General features: G+C 41.1%; 1 protein-coding gene across 3 annotated transcripts; it reads right to left on the bottom strand.

The window, feature by feature from the left end:
• Nucleotides 1-2,354: 2,354 nt before the first annotated feature.
• Nucleotides 2,355-16,507, bottom strand: LOC121496248 (prefoldin subunit 1-like). Of its 3 annotated transcripts, none has more exons than XM_041764655.1 (2): nucleotides 16,395-16,507; nucleotides 2,355-3,208 (listed from the first exon to the last, which is right to left on the bottom strand). In XM_041764655.1, the coding sequence occupies exon 2, from the start codon at nucleotides 3,056-3,058 to the stop codon at nucleotides 2,702-2,704; it is 357 nt and encodes a 118-aa protein (XP_041620589.1). In that variant the 5' UTR covers nucleotides 3,059-3,208; nucleotides 16,395-16,507; the 3' UTR covers nucleotides 2,355-2,701. The 3 variants fall into 3 exon arrangements, with proteins under 3 accessions (XP_041620589.1, XP_041620568.1, XP_041620578.1); XM_041764634.1 differs by having other exon boundaries at nucleotides 16,343-16,440; XM_041764644.1 differs by lacking the exon at nucleotides 16,395-16,507 and adding an exon at nucleotides 9,899-9,954.
• Nucleotides 16,508-16,584: the final 77 nt, after the last annotated feature.

Here is a 16,584-nt window from a genome sequence, read left to right as displayed (position 1 = left end):
CTGGATGGCTCAGTCAGTGAGCATCTGACTATGGTTTCAGCTCAGGTCATGATCTCATGGGTGGAGAGATCAAGCCCCAAGTTGGGCCCCACGTTCAGCACAGTCTGCTGAGGACTCTCTCTCCCTCTCCCTTTGCCCCTTCCCCTGCTCACATGCACTCTTTCACTCACTGTCTCTCAAATAAATAAATCTTTAAGAAATAAAAAAGAATGGAAGTGTAACTTCTTTTTAAATGATGAAACTACCAAGAATCACGTTTTACCTTTATCTGTCATTTTTTAGATAAATAATAGTTTGGGACTATAATGGAATTCAGAGTATATTGTCTTTTATTCATATGTTCCCTAATAGCCCCATTCCAATTTCATAGCATTTCTAGAATGTAGCATACAGTTTTAGGAGAGCCATGCTGCCATCCCTCATAAGCACTGCTTCCCAGTAGAGTCCCCATTTATACCCTGGCTCTTCTAATAGGTAGCTAGCAGGACCTGCAGAGTTCACAGAAGAGCACTCAGTGTGCATCAACTGAGGACAAAGTAACAATGCTGTCCAATCTGACGACTGTGCAGTTGACCCTCCTGCTATTTTAACATCGGAACCCTTGACGTTGAAAAAAGAAGGAAAAATCCTGAAAGCTTTCAGAGGGATAGGAAGAAAGGAAGAGAGCGAAACGGTAATGAGTGTAATCTGGGCCTTGCTTCCCTCCCAGTACCAATATTGTATCCTCTAGGGGGCGCCCTTCACACTGTCTTCCACTGGAATGATGTCCTTCAGGAATACATTGGCCAAGTGAGGTATTCTGCTGAGGGACACAATAATGAGTGCAGACAGGGTCCTCTCTATTGATGCAGCTCAAGCTAGCTCAAAATGCTTGGAATTCACCCGACAGAGATGATCGACTAGAGAATTCTGCTTTAACGTTTTAAAATTGGAAAGCATGAAATAATTTTAACAACCCCTGAAAGTAACAGAATGAGGATCTGGCAAATAAGTACATGCAATGATTTTTAAGTAGGAAATATCCACGCATGTATCCCTTTGAGATGACTGTGACAAATGCTGATACATTTGGAGTGCACATATGTGATAATGCTATTTTTGGAGGCTGAATTTTGCAGTTATTCAAAGACAAAAATGAAAGTAAAAGCTGAGAATTTTGGAAAAGAAAAGGCAACAAGGGCAGTGAGATTGAACTTGTTTGTGTGTGTCTATTCAGAACAAGCAAGTAAAATGAAATGGACCTCTGTTTAGGGACATATTAAGTTTTCAGTCATGACCAAAGAGTAAACGACCTGAACTGGGCCACACCAGTCTTCAGTTATCCACCTCAAACCACTAAATATCGGGGATGCCTGGCTGACTCCATCAATAGAGCATACTACTATTGATCTCGGGTTTACGAAGTCAAGCCCCACATTGGGTGGAGAGCTTACTTAACAACTAACAAATTTTAAAAGCCTAAATCTTGTAGCAAACATATTTCACTTGCATATAGTTGGCATTCAAATCACGATGGCATTCACTCACAGCTGTTGGGTGAGGGCCAATTTTAGTATCTAGTCCTGCTTTAATCTGCAACTAAGTTGGGCACAATTTGTGCAGGAATTCAACAAAACCTGTCAGGAAAGATTGAGAAACTTGGCATTGGAAAATTGACCCAGAATTCTAATCCAGGGAGTATTATAAATACATCTCCAAATGTAATCGTCAGACCTCAGGTCTAAAGAGGGTACGGCCCTGGTACGTATGTAGTGGCCTTAAGCTTTGCTGCAGAAAGAGCTGGCGAGCTCCCAGCCCAAGCTCTTATCAGCAGAGGGCCCCACCAACGTCCCTGACTGACCCAACTGTAAAGTCAGGATGATAATGGGCCTGTGAGTTACGAACTTTAAATGAGATGCAGTATGCACAGTGCTTGGCATGGTGGCTCACACAGAAAATGCTTGTTAAATAAATTTGAACAAGGGGGTCTGGCTGGCTCAGTTGGTGGAGCATCCAACTCTTGATCATAGGGTTGTACGTTTGAGCCCCACCCTGTGTGGAAAGATTTCTTTACAAAAAAAATTTTTTTAATTCTACAATTATGGGGATCCCTGGATGGCTCAGCGGTTTAGCGCCTGCGTTTGGCCCGGGGCGCAATCCTGGAGTCCCGGGATCAGGTCCCGCGTCGGGCTTCCGGCATGGAGCCTGCTTCTCCCTCTGCCTATGTCTCTGCCTCTCTCTCTCTATGCCTATCATAAATGAGTAAATGAATAAATCTTTTTTAAAAAATCTATTATTTTGTACAGGGCAAAGTAAATTTATTATTTGGGGGTGGGACACAAAAACCTCAAAATGGAACGACTTTTTTTGGGGGGGGGGGAACACATGCCTTTTATTGGTCTAAGGAGCATAACTAGTTCATAGGCTTGGGCAGAGCTCCCCTATCTGTATGGTTCCCATCTCCCTCTCCTGGGAGTTTGTGACTCACCCCCAGGGAGAAAAGTGTTCTGGACAGGGGTGGCAGACAGAGCCAGGATAAAAAATACAGAACTGGGGTCTGAAAGGGTATCATGGTGAAGTAGAAAACACAGGGTTATGAGATCATCCAAATAAAAAGTCCACCCGGGCAGAAGAGAAGTTTCTCCACGTGGGCCCCCCACCTGCCCTTGCCAGGAATGGGAGGGGGCAGGAAGCTTCCGCTGGAGATTTCCTATTGTGCCCTTCATGCCATCAGCATCTCCCGGATGTTGTCCTCAGCTTCCTTCACACTCCACTCCAGGTAGGATTTTTTCTGTTCTAGTTCTTTAATTTTTTGTTCTGCTATTTTCTGTTTCTCTAACAGCTGACTGTGAATTACCTCCTTGGACTGAAGAATAAACATTCTTCCTACACCTTCATACATGTTAGTCTCATCTACCAAAGTCATAATCTCTGTTTCTGTAAGATGTGCGTGCTTTTTCGTTCTGTTTAGCTGTTCAATCTGTATGTCTGCAAGCTTCACCTTCTGTTGAGTGTCAATAACTTTGGCTTGAAGTTCTGTGAAGGCCTTCTTCAACTCCAGATCCACAGGAGCCGCCATCTTGGTTCTGGAACGACTTTTCTTTACAATAGACTGATAGGTGTCTGGATGACTCCACTGGTTAAATATCCAACTCCTGGTCTCAGCTCTGGTCTTGAGCTCAGGGTTGTGAGTTCAAGCCTCGAATTGAGGTCCACACTGCTGTGGAGCCTACATACAAAAATACAGAAAGAATTAAAAAAGAAACTTCATTTCTTAGACAAAATTATTTAAAGCATGGTGCTACTAAATATCCACCATCAAAGCCAGTATGCTAAATATTGGCATAGTATCTAAAACATGATATATTTTTTATAAAGATTTTATTTATTTGAGTGAGCAAGTGAGAGCACAAGCAAGGGAGAAGGGCAGAGGGGGAGGGAGTAGTGGATCGACCCTAGGATTCAATCCAGAGGCAGAGACTTAACCAACTGAGCCAACCAGGCACCCCATGAAACATAAAATATTTTTAAGATGTTTCAAATTTTAAAGAAGTTACATTATACCTTTTACTACTTTGTTCTGCATTGCTGATACATGTCACAAAATTCTAGTTTTTAAATACATTTATTTTTTGATTATCGAAATTCATCTTTTTAAAAAAATATATTTTATTTATTCAGGAAATTAGAGAGAGAGAGGCAAGGCAGAGGGAGAAGCAGGCTCCATGCAGGAAGCCTGATGTGGGATTTGATTCCGGGACTGCAGGATCACGCCCTGAGCCACAGGCAGATGCTCAACCGCTGAGCCACCCAGGCGTCCCAGAAATTCATCTTTAATGAACTTTTTATTAAGTAGAATATTTTAAATTAAGCTTGAGGGCATAATTGCAACCCAAATAGGTGGTTTTCCATTCAGTTAGTAGTAGAACAAAATTTAGTAGTAACAAAAATACAGAAGTTCAGTTTTCCTTTTAATCCAAAGGTTTTTTTTTTTTTTTTTTTTTTTTGCTTTTTTTTAGAGAGAGAGTGTGCATACGCATACGCAAGGGGAGGCAAAGAGACAGAGAATCTCACTCAAGATGACTCCGCTGAGCCTGGCATGAGGCTCAATCTCACAACCCCTGAGATCATGACCCAAGTGAAACCAAGAGTTGGACACTCAACCAATTGAGCCACCCATGTGCCCCCTAGAGTTTTTTTTATTTTTAAAGAACCATTTACCAACATCCTATCATAGATATTTCAAGGGACAGAAGAAAAGAGTATCAAATAGTAATTATTACAGTCGAATCATACAATTACCTAGGAGTTAGGTGATTAGACACTTCAGAGTCCACTGTGGTTTTAAATATTTTTTATTACCAAATAAATTCACTTGTACAATAGACTTATGTATTTTAGGGTGAAAACCTAAAGTGTTACAATAGTACACATTTGTAACAGTTAAGACTGCATAAATCGAGATGCCTGGGTGGCTCAGTGGTTGGGCATCTGCCTTCAGTTCAGGGTGTCATCTTGGGCTGGAGTCCTGGGATCTAGTCCCATGTCGGGCTCCCTGCATGGAGCCTGCTTCTCCCTCTGCCTGTGTCTCTGCCTCTCTCTGTGTATCTCTCATGAATAAATAAATAGAATCTTAAAAAAAAAAAAAAGACTGAATAAACCTACCTGTTAATTAGATCACTGCACAGCATGGGACAAATTTTCGCCTTGCCAGTCATTTTATTTTCAGATAAACAGGTACTCTATTGATATAGTAATAGGATCAGTTCAGCAAGTTACTGGCAACGATTTCAAACGTTTGGAAAAAGATGCTGACGGTTAATAATATTTTATGTTAAAGTCATATTTGCTTTAAGTTAAACATTAGGTCCTGAGACCAATTCTTCATTCTAAGGTCTTCAGAAAAGATCCCAGTCCTTGAAAGTCATAGGCACAGTGGAGTACATTACTGGGAGTTCTTCCTAAGCTTTGCATTCTGTGACCAGAATCTTCTTTGGGTATATCAATCCCCACCACCACCACCACCCGACTATTCTTTCCTTTTATTAACCACACCCTTAACTACACTGTCAGGACAAAATGTCTTGGATCTGCTCTGGAGATATGACACACACCTATTCCTAACATTCTTCTCCTGGGTGGTCGCCCTGGGTCCCCAGCTGGTCCCCCAGCATATACTCCTCAGCCCCTAGACTATATAAACATGTCCTACAGGAGGTGGAGTTGCAGAGATCTACTTGTCTTGCTGCCACCAAAGATGCGCTTCTTTCCTCAAGTCTCCTTAATAAACCATTTCTTGTCAAGCTAGACTTGTCAGTCTTTTTTCTTCAGTCTTATGGCTCCTTTTGCTTTTAGAATGTTTTGCGTAAACCTCCCATTCATGGAACACATTGCCTAACTTCATTCCACGATGAAGAAAAATGTTCACCCTCTTTCTAGTAGTGTTTTACTTTATTTTGAAAAGTACATATGTGCTATCAATATTGGGCAGACAAAGGGAAATCATTTAGCCTGGTTTTATTTAACTACAGTTGAGCCTGGGTCAATCTGGTGTAACTAGATGCAGGAGTGCAGGAGCACCTGGCTCCTGGCTTCCAAACAGACCACGTTTAGCCACCACTGACAAAATCCAAAGGTAGAGAGACGAATGGTGGTGAAATAAGAGAGGGATTGATTTCAGTGAGACAACACTGGGAAGACAGAGGACTAGTGTTCCAAGAACTGTCTTCAAAGTTCTGAAAATATTTCTATTTTTATATAAGGAAAATGTGGGACAAAGGTCAATGAGTACATACAGGTGGGCAGTAAAGGTCAGGTTGACCATTGTCTTGGGGTCAATCATGAGGGGTCTTGCTGGCATCAGGGCAGCACTTACTACTCAAGGGATTGCTTGGTTCCCATCACAGTATGCTTCACCTCTTGGGTCTTTTGCCTGAGTTAAAGTATAAGCCAGAGGGGTGCCTGGCTGCTATTAAGAAAATCATAAGAGGTACGCCTGTGTGGCTCAGTAGTTGAGCATCTGCCTTTGGGTCACAGCATGATCCCGGAGTCTGGGGGTCGAGTCCCACATCAGGCTCCTTACATGGAGCCTGCTTTTCCTTACCTCTGCCTCTGTCTCTTGCCTCTCTCTCTGTGTCTCATGAATGAATAAATAAAATATTTTTAAAAATAAAAGAAAATCATAAGAGAAACTACATTTACAGTACTGTATTTATCAAAAATATATATATATAAATACAAGTGGACCCATGGCCCATGCAGGTCAGGGTCAACTGTGTATCTGTGCCTATATTTCGCTTTCACTGGAAAGAGAAAGAATGTTCTGATTATTGACTCATAGTCCAGCGTTTTAAAAAGAAATTCCTATAAAATATGGAAGATCAATTCACAGATTGTCTTCAGTTTGCTAGAAATTCCTTCCAAATCATCTAGTTCTATTTGCTTTAATTTTGTGCTTATTGAGCAGCCTTCTGACTTACAAATTGATCTTCTAAGTACATAGCCACAAGAAAGAAAAAAATCAGGAAAGAAAAATGAGAAAGGTGTGGGTGGGGATAAGATGGAGGCTTCCTCTATTTCTAAACAAGAGATGGTGTTTTGTAAAGAAAGCTTCAGGTCTGATTATCATCCTTGGTATATATATCCTACTGTGAGTTATGAAACTAGCATTCTACCTTATGTATATAAGCCCCTTGGAAGATGGGTAGTTTCCCAGTCCCTATCATCGCTTGAGTGAACTGGTAAATTTTAATTCTCAAACATACAAATCTGAGGAGTAGAATCTGGACCCAGCATGTTTCCCTGAAACAACCTAAAACCACCTGGACATGTCTCTGTAATCATCATCAATTCATCATCAGTGCAACAAAACTTGTTTAGTCCCGCATTCTTTCTGTCTCATTTTAATAATGTCTCATGAAAGAAAAATATTTTAGGGGGAAATTCAAGACAGACTATCATTTTTTAATAGAAGTTCTGAGTCTCTAAAGGCCTGATAATGCCAACGTTTAGCCTTTAGAAGGAACCAACTGTAACTTGGGATAGAAAAACGTATAATACTTTGCTTGGGCCACAGACTCTATATCCATTTGACCTTAAAATCTGAGATAATTGAGCTCATTGTACCTGTAATATTAAGAACTAATATACAGAATAATTACAGAATATAGTGTAAATGAAATTTTTACACCGGGAAATATAAGTTTGCCATTTTGATATATTTTGCCAGATTGTTTTCTAATCGTACTGATTTCATTTCTCTTCCAACAATATATCAGGCTTCCCCCACTCCTGTAAGTAGAGCAGTCCAATGAAACTTTCTTAAGCAAAAATGGCATAAAGCAAAGAAGCAATTACCATTAATTTATTATTTTTTTATTACCATTAATTTATACGGGAAAAACTTTTTATCATTCCCAGACCCCCTCCCCCAAAATAACTTCTTGTAGTCTTTTCTGATATTTCAGCACACATCCTGCCGACAGATGCACAAAATAAATTGAGGCAGAGCACAGATGCTTACAGACACAGCTCATGCCTATGGCAGGTTACTGACATGCTGGATGTGATTCTCAAGGAAAGAGTGTGGTGGAGCCATTCTCATTGCTCCCTGTGTATGCTCTCTGCAAAACAAATGCTAAACACTATTTTTGCTTTTTGCCTTTTGTGTGTGTGTGTGAAAGTGAAAATCTTCTTTGGATTTTCTTTGGTTAGTGAAAACATGTACTAATGTAGGTCTTCTGTATAAGCAAGGTGGCATAATGAGAACCTGTGAAAAGCAGGGGATAACTATATATCTGTTCACTCATAGCTTTATTCACATTAAGTAGTATTAACCTGTTAAACTTTGTTAATGGAAAGATGTTGATCAAGGGTACAACTTTCAGTTCTAAGATGAATAAGTTCTGGGGATCTAGTATGTTGTATGGTAATTATAATGAATAATACTGCATTACTTATTTGAAAGTTGCTAAGATGGTAAATCTTAAATGTTCTTACCACAAAAAAGAAATGGTAATTATGTGATATGATAGAACTGTTATTTGACTCTATGATGGTAATAATCTTATGCAGTATGTAAGTATATCAAATCAACACCTTGTATGTCTACATTTAAACAATGTTATACGTTCATTATATCTCAGTAAAGCTAAAATTTTAAAAAACTATAAATAAATCTTAAAAAATCAAATAAAGAGGAGCAAAGTATAAAAGGATCTGGGACACTTGACTGGTTCAGTTGGAGGAGCATGCAACCCTTGATCTCGAGGTTGTGAATTCCAGCCCCACAATTCATGTAGAGATTACCTAAATAAAAATAAAACTTAAAAATAAATAAAAGGACCTAAAAGGTACATTTAAGCCTCTGAATTAGGAAATAAATAATCTTTAATTTAACTTTATTTTTTTAAGTAAGCTCTATGCCCAGTGTGGGGCTTGAACTCACAACCCTGAGATCAAGAGTCACATGCTCTACTGAACCAGCCAGGTGCCCCAGGAAATAAAGAATCTTTTAAAGTTAAAAAAAAAAAAAAGTAATATATTTCTCCTCCCTCTACATGAAAGGAAACCTGACACAGTATTTATGTGTCTGAGCTCCTTACACCTAGTAATATAGAATAAATGTTTGTGATTCCCTCTCTCCAATTAATATGTAAAAGCCCTGACCACCCTCACCCCCACCCCCACCCTCCAGTGTGATGGTATTTGGAAGTGGGGCTTTAGTGAGGTTATTAGATTTGGATGAGGTCATGACAATTAGTCTCCCATGATAGTATTAATGTCCCTATAAGAAAAAGAAAAGGGGGGGGAGGAAAGGAAAGAAAAAAAGAAGAGAGACCAGAACACAGTGAGAAGGTGACTATCTGCAAGCCAGGCAGAGGGCTCTTAAGAGGAACCAAATCAGCTAGGATCTTAGTGTTGGACTTCCAACCTCCAGAACTGTGAGAAATAAATTCCTGTTTTTAAGTGAGCTCTACACCCAATGTGGTGCTTGAGCTCAAGACCCCGAGATCAAGAGTTGCGTGTTTTACCAACTCAGCCAGCCAGCCAGCCAGCCAGGTGCCCTGAAGCAAACAAAAATTTACATTTAGTTCCTTCAAAGGGGACTAAACTAAATCATCCCAGAGATGAACAGAATAGACCGTGCTTTCCAAAGAGAAGTCAAGTGGCGTTTCGGTGCAAGCTTTCTCCGGTATTCCTGGTTTCTAGGCACTAAATAACAATAGCATCCTCAAGTCATTAAGATAACCACATTTTCAAATGTCTTCACCATTTTCACCAAGAGGTGGGTCCTTAGATTGAAAAGGCTTATGGAAATAGTAGGTTCCCAAGTTGCAGTGATCTGTGCCCAGATTTACAAGGAGATATATAGTAGGACTTTTTTTTTTTTTTTTAAGATTTTATTTATTTATTCACGAGACACAGAGAGGAAGAGACATAGGCAGAGGGAGAAGCAGGCTCCATGCCGGGAGCCTGACACGGGAATTGATCCCAGGACTCCAGGATCAGGCCCTGGGCCAAAGGCAGGCACTAAACCACTGAGCCACCCAGGGATCCCCAGGTCACTGATGATTATGATTGACCTAGTACCAGCGGTCTTTCCCCAAGTTTTCCCAACTGTGCAAGCATCTGGCAGCTCTTATGCAATTGTAGAAATGCAAATGTAGTAGGCAACTCCTACTTAAAGACTGATGTTGGGGGGTGTCCAGCTGGCTCCGTCAGAAGAGCATCTAACTGTTGATCTCAGGGTTGTGAGTGTAAGCCCCACATTGAGTGTAGAGATTTTTGAAAAATAAAATCTTTTAAAAGAAGTAAATTAATATAAAATTTTAAAAACCTCACACTGGGCATCTTATAACCCTAGCAAATGAGGGCTCAAACCAGAATTACTTTGATATAGAAAATCAAATAGGGCTACCTTGGTGGCTCAGTGGATTAAGCATCTGCCTTCAGCTCAGGTTGTGATGCCAGGATCCTGGGATGGAGGCTCAAGTGGGCTCTCTGCTCAGCAGGGAGCCTGCTTCTCCCACTTGCCCCTGCTCATGTGCGCACACACTCTCTCTCTCTGTCAAATAAATAAAATCTTTAAAAAAAAAACATAGTAAAACAAAACAAAAAAAAAACATAGTAAAATAAAATGAAACTTCTTGTTCTGTACTAAAGTTAACTGAGTTGATATTAATCCTCCTGCTATCTATCTATCTATCTATCTATCTATCTATCTATCATCTATTGAGAAAGAGACTTGATAAGCACAGGTAAGTATATATAGTTGGATAAACTCTAACAACAGCAAAAATAAATGAACAAGGTGGTGCCTGGGTGACTCAGTCAGTTAAGTGTCTGCCTTCAGCTCAGATCATGATCCAGGGTCCTGGGATCGAGCCCTGTGTCTGGCTCCCTGCTCAGCTGGGGGTGCTGCTTCTCCTTCCCCTCGCTCCTACTCTCACTATGTCTGTCACAAAACAAAACACACACACACACACAAAAACACACAAACAAAACCCAAAAAACCCATAGTGTAAATCAAAAGAAAGAATTCCCAGCACCCTTGGCAATCTAGGAAAGTGCTACATGTGAGGCTCAGAACAGAGGCTGTAATGCCTCCAAGGAACTAAACATATGTCGTAGTCTAGAGGAAAGAGGGAGCTGAAAATGAGATGTTCACATAAAGAAAGACAAGACAGAGAAACCACCAAATCTGTGAGAAGGGAGCTAGAAGAATTCTTTCCAGTAGAACAGAGAGAAGTAGCAAGGAAGCCTATCCCCAATGGTTCTCTCGATTTTTGTTGTTTTTAAGGCTTTATTTATTTGTTTGTTTATTTATTTGAGAGAGAGAGCATGAGAGAGAAAGAGATCATAAGCAGGGAAGAGGGGCAGAGGGAGAAGCAGACTCCCTGCTGAGCAGGGAGCCTAATGTGGAACTTGATCGTAGCACCCTGGATCATGACCTGAGCCGAAGGCAGATGCTTAACTGACTGAGCCATCCAGGCACCCTCCCCTATGGCTCTCAATGAAGAAAATGTTTCTGGGAAGAATCAAACCTCCAAACCTAAACTATGAGTAGGTATGGTTTCTGAATGTATACTATCTATGTGATGTGGAAATTACAAGCTGAAACTGTAATAGAATATCCACTTCATTCGCTTCTAAAAATAGAGTTAACCATTTATTTCCCTTCTTATTTTAAGAATTTAAACCAAAGCGTCTCCTGCCTGAGTGGCTCAGTCAACTAAGCATCTGCTTTCGGCTCAGGTCATGATCCAGAGTCCTGGGATCGAGCCCTGCATCAGGCTCCATGCTCAGCAGGGAGTTGGCTTCTCCCTCTCCCTCTGCCTGCGGCTCCCCCTGCTTTGTGCTCTCTGATTCTTTCTCTGTCAAATAAAACCTTTACAAAACAACAAACGAACAAACAAGAATTTAAATCAAAGAGTGGATAACAAAATGCTGATTGTGAATAAGCTCTTAGAAACACACTGCCAGATCATTGAAAGGATGTCTACACAAATGATCCAATAGCTGTACTAGGAAGAGTATCACACAGATACACCATGTACCATCAGTGAGGTCCTCAAAAATTGGAAAGTTGCCCAGATAGTACAGCGCTTTCAGAGGGGACATCTCTTGGCACAGTATTTCAACAAAAGCAAATTTATACATGAGAATGACCTGGCAGTGAAGGAAAAAAAAAAGATTTTTTTATGTTCTAATGATTGATAAGCACCCTAATCCCAGAAATGTATGTGATGGTAAATACCAGTCTGTATGAGACAAGAATAATTGATGACAAACCAAAAATGGAAATCTAGAAAGAACTGACCTATTCCCAGACTCCCACTTGCTAGGGATTATTAGTAGTACCATAGTGACCACTATTAGCAAGGTGATGTGATATTGCGATTTATTTATTTATTTATATTTAAAGATTTTATTTATTTATTCATGAGAGACACAGAGAGAGAGAGAGAGAGAGAGAGAGAGAGAGGCAGAGACACAGGCAGAGGGAGAAGCAGGCACAATGCAGGGATCCTGATGTGGGACTCGATCCCGAGTCTCCAGGATCACGCCCTGTGCTGAAGGCATACGCTAAACCGCTGAACCACCCGGACTGCCTCGATATTGTGATTTATAAGTATGTTTGGTCCTTGTCCCTGTTCCTGGCATGGAACTCCTAAAACCCAAGAAATTTCCTAAATGTTGAAAGCAGCAGAATCAGGATTTTGCTAGCCACCAGAGGGGGGGGGGGGGTGCTCCCTATCAGGAGAACCAACCATGTGATCAGAAAGTTGGAATTTCAAGTCTCACCTGCTCCCCAAGAACTCGCATCATCCCCTGAGGGAACGCAGAGAGCCTGGAGGTTGACTCAGTCACCAATGGTCAATAGTTTAACCAATCATGCCTATGTAATGAGCCTCCATAAAAACCCAAGAGGACTGGGCCAGAGAGCTTTTGGGTAGATGAACCAATGACGATGTGGGAAGAATAGACACCTGGAGAGGGCATGAAGCTCCATGCTCTTTCCCTATGCATCTCTTCCATCTGGCTGTTCCTGAGTTATATTCTTTCAGAATAAACTGGTAATCTACTAAGTAAAATGTTTCTTAGTTCTGTGATCCACTGTAGCAAATTAATCAAAACCAAGGAAGAGGTCATTGGAGCCTCCAATCTATAAGGAATTGGTCAGACGCACAGGTGATAACCTGAGCTTCTAAAATGTGTGTGTGGGTTGAAGGTGGAAGACAGTCTAGGAGGATTGAATCCTTAGCCTGAGGAAACTTATGCTATCTCTAGATGGTAAGTGTCAAAATTGAGTTAAATTGTGGGACACCCAGCTGGTGTCTGAGAATTGCTTGGTGGTGGTGGTGGGGAACCCCCCACACATTGGAATTAGGTGTCAGAATCTCAGGTGGTCATTCAAAAAACCTGTGAATCATTCCTGACATTCCCTCTTGTTCCTGTTTCATAGCCAAGTCCTATGGATTCTACCTCCAAAACTAAAAACAAATCCAGGGGATCCTTGGGTGGCTCAGCGGTTCAGCACCTGCCTTTGGCCCAGGGCGTGATCCTGGAGTCCTGGAACTGAGTCCTGCATCGGGCTCCCTGCATGGAGCCTGCTTCTCCCTCTGCCTGTGTCTCTGCCTCTCTCTCTCTCTCTCTCATGAAAAAATAAATAAAATCTTTAAAAAAAAAAAACAAATCCATCCACTTTTTCTGTACCACCTCCATTAAGCCTCCATGATCTCTCTTCTGGACCAGTCTTCCACTGGTCCCTTAGTTTCATCTGTTCTGTGCTTTCATTCATTAGACAGCAGTGAGAGAAATCTTCCAAGTAGATCTCCTTATCCCTGCTCTAAAAACCCTTCAAAGGCTTCCCAATGTACTTGCAATATAATCCAAATTGCTATATTGACCCACAGGGTCTTCATGATCTGGCCTCTGCGTCCCTCACTACTTCATGTTATACCACTTACCACCTTATTCTTGCACACTACCTCCCTTTTGATTCCTCAAACCCACCAAATTACCCCCGTACGTGTTTCTCCTTCTACGTAAAGTCTTTTTCTGCCTATTCTTTTTTTTTTTTAAGATTTTATTCATTTATTTGACAGAGACAGAGAAGAGAGAGAGCACAAGCAGGGGGAGTGGTAGGTAGAGGAAGAGGAAGAGGCTCCTCGCTGAGCAGGGAGCCCAACAGGCTTGATCAGGCTAGAACCCTGGGATCACAACCTGAACCGAAGGCAGACACTCAACCAACTGAGCCACGAGGGCGCCTCTCCTGCCTATTCTTTACCCAGCTAACACATTTATCATTTGTTGATGCACATTTTGGTTGCTTCCACTTTTTGTAAAGAATGTTGATGTGGACATAATTGTACAAATATCTGTTTGTTTCCTTGCTTTCAAATCTTTTGAGTATATACCCAGAGGTGAAATTGCTGGATCAGATGGTAATTCTATTTTTAATTTTGTGAGGGACTGCTATACTGTTTCCCATAATGACTGTGCCATTTTACATTTCTACTGGCAGGGAACAGGGGTTACGATTTCTCACCATTCTTGCCAACACTTGATATTTTGGGTTTTTTATTTTGTTTTGTTTTATAACAGCTATTCTAATGGGTGTGAAATAGTATTTCCTTGTGGTTTTCATATGCATTTTACTAATGATGAGTGATATCTAGACTCTTTTTGTGTAATTATTAGCCATTTGTACATCTTCTTTGGAGAAACGTCTATATAAATCCTTTGCCCATTTCTCAATTGGGTGTTTCCTTTTCTTTTAAAGGGAGTACATTACTCAAGTTGAAGAGACTACCAACCAAATCCTAGAGATAAGTCCACTGGCTACTTGACATTAAATTTCTTGTGAATAATCACTATGTTTATTTTACTTATTCATCAGAGACACAGAAAGAGAGAGGCAGAGATGTAGGCAGAGGGAGAAGCAAGCTCCATGCAGGGAGGCCAACGTGGAACCCAATCCCAGGACTCTAAGGTCACACCCTGGGCCAAAGGCAGACACTCAACCCCTGAGCCACCCAGGCATCCCAATCACTATGTTTACATTTACAAAAATATATTGCAATTATAGATAAAACAGATTCAAAATTTTTAATTCTAAAAACTACTGTATGTAAAATATAATTCATATACAGAAAATGTACATGAGAGTACAGTTTGGTGAATTTTCACAAATGAACACACATGTGTAACTAGCACCAAGATCAACAGAGAGCCTTACTAACACCTTGGAAATTCCTCACCCAGGCACTATCCCTTTTCTTTTTTTTTTTCACTATCCCTTTTCTGCCAAGGTAACCGTTATCCTAAATTTTAGCAGATAATTTTTTCTGTTTTTGGCTGAAATGGACTTATTCAGTATGCACTTTTTGCACCCTCCCATTTTTTTTTGAAGATTTATTTTAGAGAGCACATGCATGCACATGCTCGTGCCTATATGCAGGGGACAGAGGCGATGGGAGAGGGAGAGAGAATCCTCAAGCAGACTCCCTGCTGAGCACAGAGCCAGATCCCAGGACCCTGAGATCAGTACCTGAGCCAAAATCATGAGTTGGCTGCTCAACCCACTGAGTGCCCTAGGCATCCTGCATCTTACTTTCTATGCTCAAATTTACATTTCTGAAGTTAAGCCATTTCATGTTGGTCACTGTGGGTCATTCTTCTCATTGTTGCATAGTATTCCATTATATGAACACTGTAGATTTATTAATTTATTCTATTGTTTATGGTCTTTTGAGTTTTTCCATTTGGGGGCTATTAAAACAAGTGCAGCTGTGAACATCATATGCCTGTTTATTGGTGCACCATTAAATACTCATGTCTCCTGGCTGGCTTTGTAAAGGTGGAACTGCTTTCTGGGTCATAGGATGTATTTCTTCAGGAAATAGAGCCAAACTGTTTTTTAAAGGAGTTGTCCTAGTTTACATTCCAGAAGCAAGGTAGATGAATTCAGTTACTCCACATCCTTGTGATGTGGGAAACAAAGGCACAAGGAGAAATTGAATTTCCTTACTACTTATAGCCCATTGACAAATCCTTAAAACAGGGAGATTGACATTCGTCTAGGAACTCAGCTGCCTCGAAGTTAATACTTTGCTAAGGGTAAAAGGTAATCTTAGCTTAAAATTATCCAGACACCCCCCCCCAGGATCCTGTAAGTCTGCTTTAACACTTAAAAATTCCTTTGAAAGGCTTCCTTTATTTCTACTCTCCAAGATATATGTTAGCAATCATTCTCCAAGCATATGGCCCACTGATAAACATCTGAAGGGCTCATGACTTAGGCTTTATTAGACTGTAATAAATGCCGTTTTCCTAACAATAACTAGCCCCCTCCAGGTCCTGGAAACCTTGCTTCCAAAATTCCTTAGAGATTTAACTATCCCTAATCCCCTCTCAACTTGAAAATATATAATCTGCCACTCCTCATGACCCCAGAGCAGCTCTTTCTGCCGAGTCCTGTCCCAGAGCTTTAATAAAAGCATCTTTCTGCACTGAACACTTCTCAAGAATTCTTTTTTTTTTTTTTTTAAGATTTTATTTATTTATTTATTCATGAGAGACACAGAGAGAGGCAGAGACACAGGCAGAGGGAGGAGCGGGCTCCATGCAGGGATCAGGCCCTGAGCCAAAGGCAGGTGCTCAACCACTGAGCCATCCAGGCGTCCCTCAAGAATTCTCTCCTAGCGATGAGCTCCGAACCCCAACATTTCCTAGGTCACTTGGAGTATTTTGCCAACACTTGGTATTTTCCTTTATTCCCTCTTTTCTATCGTATTCTGAAATATAAAAATAAGTCAAGCAAAGTTTCTATTGCTTTTTTTTTTGGGGGGGGGGGGACCTTTCAGTTGTTGGTTTGGTTCTTCGAATTGTTAACTATCTCGGACATGTACATTGTCCAGCTGCAACGCGTGGCCCGTGAGTGCGTTCTCGGTCTTGCTCAACATTTTGGCTCATTCTACCCCTCGGTGCCACTGGGCGAAGAAGATAAGGTGTGCACTCGAGGCGGGGCAAGTCCTCGGAGTACTCTGGAAGCCCGATCCCTTACGCGGACCGTCCTCTGTCAGTCCTTTGCTAGGGCCC

The sequence above is a fragment of the Vulpes lagopus genome, chromosome 1 (assembly GCF_018345385.1).
Source record: "Vulpes lagopus strain Blue_001 chromosome 1, ASM1834538v1, whole genome shotgun sequence".
NCBI classification, from domain to species: Eukaryota; Metazoa; Chordata; class Mammalia; order Carnivora; family Canidae; genus Vulpes; species Vulpes lagopus.
The sequence above is the reverse complement of the archived record's forward strand: the minus strand, read 5'-3'. Positions and strand labels throughout refer to the sequence as shown.